General features: G+C 42.2%; 1 protein-coding gene and 1 pseudogene across 1 annotated transcript in view; one reads left to right on the top strand and one right to left on the bottom strand.

The window, feature by feature from the left end:
- The window catches only part of LOC120874331 (L-lactate dehydrogenase C chain), a 31,231-nt gene extending 27,701 nt beyond the window's left edge, over positions 1–3,530 (top strand). The window contains exon 6 of the mRNA XM_040255694.1: positions 3,366–3,530. Coding sequence (XP_040111628.1) covers positions 3,366–3,530 — 165 coding nt within the window. The remainder of the gene's footprint in view (positions 1–3,365) is intronic.
- Positions 2,300–3,370, bottom strand: LOC120874329 (annotated as a pseudogene).
- Positions 3,531–3,973: the final 443 nt, after the last annotated feature.

The raw sequence follows: 3,973 nt of genomic DNA, 5'->3' as shown, positions 1-3,973 counted from the left end.
CCTGGGATTTCTTTGGAAGGAATGATGCTAAAGCTGAAACTCCAGTACTTTGGCCACCTCATGTGAAGAGTTGTCTCATTGGAAAAGACTCTGATGCTGGGAGGGATTGGGGGCAGGAGGAGAAGGGGACGACAGAGGATGAGATGGCTGGATGGCATCACTGACTCGATGGACGTGAGTCTGAGTGAACTCCGGGAGTTGGTGATGGACAGGGAGGCCTGGTGTGCTGCGACTCATGGGGTCGCAAAGAGTCGGACACGACTGAGCAACTGAACTGAACAAAGAAAACAGTCAATCATAGATTTGTAAGTTTGGCATTGGAAGCATCTGATGATGTCTATCTTTTTGGTGAAAGGAGACAAAATTATCTGCTGAAAGTCAAGGGAGATAGAGAAAAGTCAGATGTTTGAGAAGATTTGAAATCACTGTTGTAGATAATAAGAAATAGAATTTAACAGAATCAAGGCAGAATTTCTATCAAGTGGACTCATTTGAAATTGATAAGCATTAATTTTAACATATTAACGACTTTGTTGTCTCATTTTCTCTAGGGATCTGTGTGTAGGAATGGAGAAATAGATAGCTGAATTCATTGGGGTTTGAGTTTTATTTCGGGAGTGTTAGAAGGAGAGAGAGGAAGACAGAGATAGATATAGGTAATTTTGGTTTCTACACATGTTAAAAATGTGTTTGACCTTCTACTAAAGGGTCACAGTCAAATTCAAGACCTTTGCCCTTAAATGTTATATACATACAAATGAATAAATTACAAAAGAAAATGATTAGTAAAGATTTAAGAAATATTTATAAAAGCTAAAAATTAAAATAGGCAAAGGGTCTTAGAATGGCAAAAAGGTAACAGAATGGACCCAAGAAATGAATGTTAAGTTGGAGGAATCTCATAACAAAGTTCAGAGTGGGATACCTGGGGTGGGAAGAGAAGGTCTTATGAACTAAAGAAAGAAGACAAGAAACTGGAAAGAAAGGGAATTGGTTGATTTATCCACATGGACAATGACATCACCAAGGATAAGGGCAGAAACTGAGAGGGAAGATTATTAGGTGTTAGAGTCTTTTCTGAATAACATGGAATACTCAATAGGTTTGGAGATGGTGATTAGAAAGAGAAGAGCTAAATAAGATGAGCCTCAAAAAATAGGGGGAATTTTTTTAAGAGAGCAAGGGATTAATAATTTGGACAAGACAGGAGTATACAGCGGATTCCACACACTGTTCCTCTTTCGAGGACGCAAGGGGCTCTGGGATAATAAGCAATTGCCTCCATAGGGCTCCTGAAGAAGAGTTAGGTATCAAATGAAGGCTCCTCAAAAGAGATTGAGTAATATGGGAATTTCTTAGTCATTACTGAACAAATCAATAGATGAGTTATATTTTATAGGAAATACTTTAACATTTGACATTAAGAGCAGAATCATTTGTATGCTGTTATTCTTTTCTTTCAGTTCATTTTTATTCACATTTTCAGCAAATAAAGTTGGCAATAGAGTTTATTTAATATTACTATATTAACCTGATTTTTTTTTTTTGGTCAATAAATAGAGAATTCTCTTTAAATAACCATTTCCTCACTTCATGGCCAGTCTAGGAGAAAAGGAAGCAAATTTCAGTACATCCAGGGGTCATATTGCCAGCCAGGCATGATGCTTAAAGGGAAAGAGGGTAGGCTGAGGGGCTGGCAGCAGGTTGTGGTCAGCACACAGGGGTAGGGCCCTTATTTCCAGTCCACCCAGCAGCCCCTAAGTGGGATGGACATGCATTTCTAGTTTTAAGAAGCCCCTGCTAGTAGGAAGAGATACAGTGAAAGTAGAGGGAACAAATTCTTGAATCACTAGCAGGGGAGAGTGGCTTCTGCTCCAGCCAGCCACACTAGCCTTTTTCCTGATGCCACCCAACCAACCCCTGCAGCTCATGTTCAAGCTCCAAAAGGCATTGTGCTACACAGAGGTAGCACCAGAAGGACCACGGACAGGAAAGGGAAGTGGGAGGAGGTAAGTGTAACTGGAGCTGGAGTGTGACCGGGAAGGAAAGTGCGCTGGCAGTCTGGTGGGCCAGTGGCCTTCCATGGCTAGGCATAGACCAGAGTGAAGTGAATGTGAGTAGAGCCTGGTGGGGAACCCTGCCAGGAGAAGACCTGTAACTAGTCTGAGGAAATCATGAGGTTGAGTATCAAGTGGCTACCAAAATGAGGGAGCTGGACTGCAGTGGAGGCGATGGATAGGGAGTCCTGTGGGCCACTAGAATAAAACAGGAACACTGAGCTCCTGAGGAGAGAGAGCCCCAGAGATGGTGAGAGGGAGGCTTGGTTGAGTAGTGCCAGTGGACTCTGAGCTATCAGGGGAAGCTGGGGGCCACCACTCCAGAGTCAAGGAGCCTCTCCCTTGCTCTGTGCTAGTTCCTGGCAACTTTAGTCAGATTTGGAGGAAGAACAAGACCTTCCCATTGCCGCCTCCAACCCTGTGTTCAACCCCAAGGGGTGAGGTAGGAAAATGCAATGGGTAGTGGGAGGCAGAGAGGTGTGAGAGATCTACTGAGTCTTATCTTCCAGGGAGGAGGTGGAGGCTGGTGTGTGGTCATGTAGGCATTGTGTGAGTTACCCAGGTTGTAATAGGCTCTGGCAGCTGCCTCTACGGCCTTGGCTTCAGCTCCAGGGTTGAAGGGAACATCAGGGCTGCTGATGGAAGGTTCCATGGCCCCAGGATAGGGTGGTGGCCATGGCTGTACCTATTCCACGGCCCTGTCCATCATGAAGGACCTGGATAGAAGTCAGGTGCCAGCCAAGAGGGCAGGGGTGCATTCCATTAGTGACTGGTGGGGAGATTACATAAACCCTGCTGGGCATGTGAGAGGACCTTGTAACCTTAGGCTCTACCTCTGGAAACTTGAGAAGCCACCTGTTAGCACCTGTTGTCCAAACTTAATGGCATCCCCTGGTGTAGAGATTATGCAGAGCAGAGCTTTTCTAGCTACTTCCTACTTCTGCCTTCGCTGTTCTCTTATTTTACACGAAAAAACAAACACAGGCTGCTTGATCTCACAGGCTGCATAGTCCTTCATCAGACTGCATGACATCCTTTCCCTTAGACAGAAATATGACAAAGGTTAAGGGTAAAGTAGGCAATGCCTTTTTTGGTTCCTTTGAAGTCCTCTGGAATGTTCTTTGTGTCATTAAACACAAGTTCTTACATGGTCATAAGACATTAGGGTGCTTTTGGTGGTGTTCTCTCTACTGCCCTCAGTGATTCTTGAGTTCCATATTCTCTCTGTATATTCTAATTCTGAAGCTCTCTTGCATAGCAGCTTTTCCATATCACATTACTGAATAATAACCTAATTTTGCCTTTTAGGGCTCATATGGAATAAAAGAAGAAATCTTTCTCAGTATCCCTTGTATCTTGGGACGAAATGGTGTCTCAGATGTTGTGAAAGTTAACTTGAATTCTGAGGAGGAGGCCCTTTTAAAGAAGAGTGCAAGCACACTTTGGAACATCCAAAAAGACCTGAAATTTTAAAACTTTTTAATGTTCCGTGTTTTAGAGAACAGAAGATAGTAGGCTGTATATTTTGAAAGTATTCTCACTTGATCTGTAAAAAATAAAAAGAACATTGGACCTATGACATAACTCCAGTCTCTCAAGACTAGAAAAAGGAAATGGTAAAGAATTTCTCCCCTTTAGGAATCTTTTATAGCTCTATTCTAATGGGCTCAACCTGTACAAATGTATGTCATAAATGTAAAAGTTGGCTTCAGGTTTATTAGAATATGTATAATAATCCATTTATACAGAGCTTATGATTCTTCTCATAAAACAATGGGATTTCTAGAATTGAAATTTCATCTTGTGCTTTCTTCCATTAGGACATCAGCATATTCACTTTATATTGCTTCAGTAACTTCATGCATTTACATATAATCATTACAATTAATATCAGTGTATATCAGAAGGAAAATAGA

This window comes from Oryx dammah, unplaced genomic scaffold (assembly GCF_014754425.2).
Source record: "Oryx dammah isolate SB20612 unplaced genomic scaffold, SCBI_Odam_1.1 HiC_scaffold_15, whole genome shotgun sequence".
In the NCBI taxonomy this organism is placed as follows: domain Eukaryota; kingdom Metazoa; phylum Chordata; class Mammalia; order Artiodactyla; family Bovidae; genus Oryx; species Oryx dammah.
Note: the sequence above shows the minus strand (reverse complement) of the source record. Positions and strands in the feature narration are given on the sequence as shown.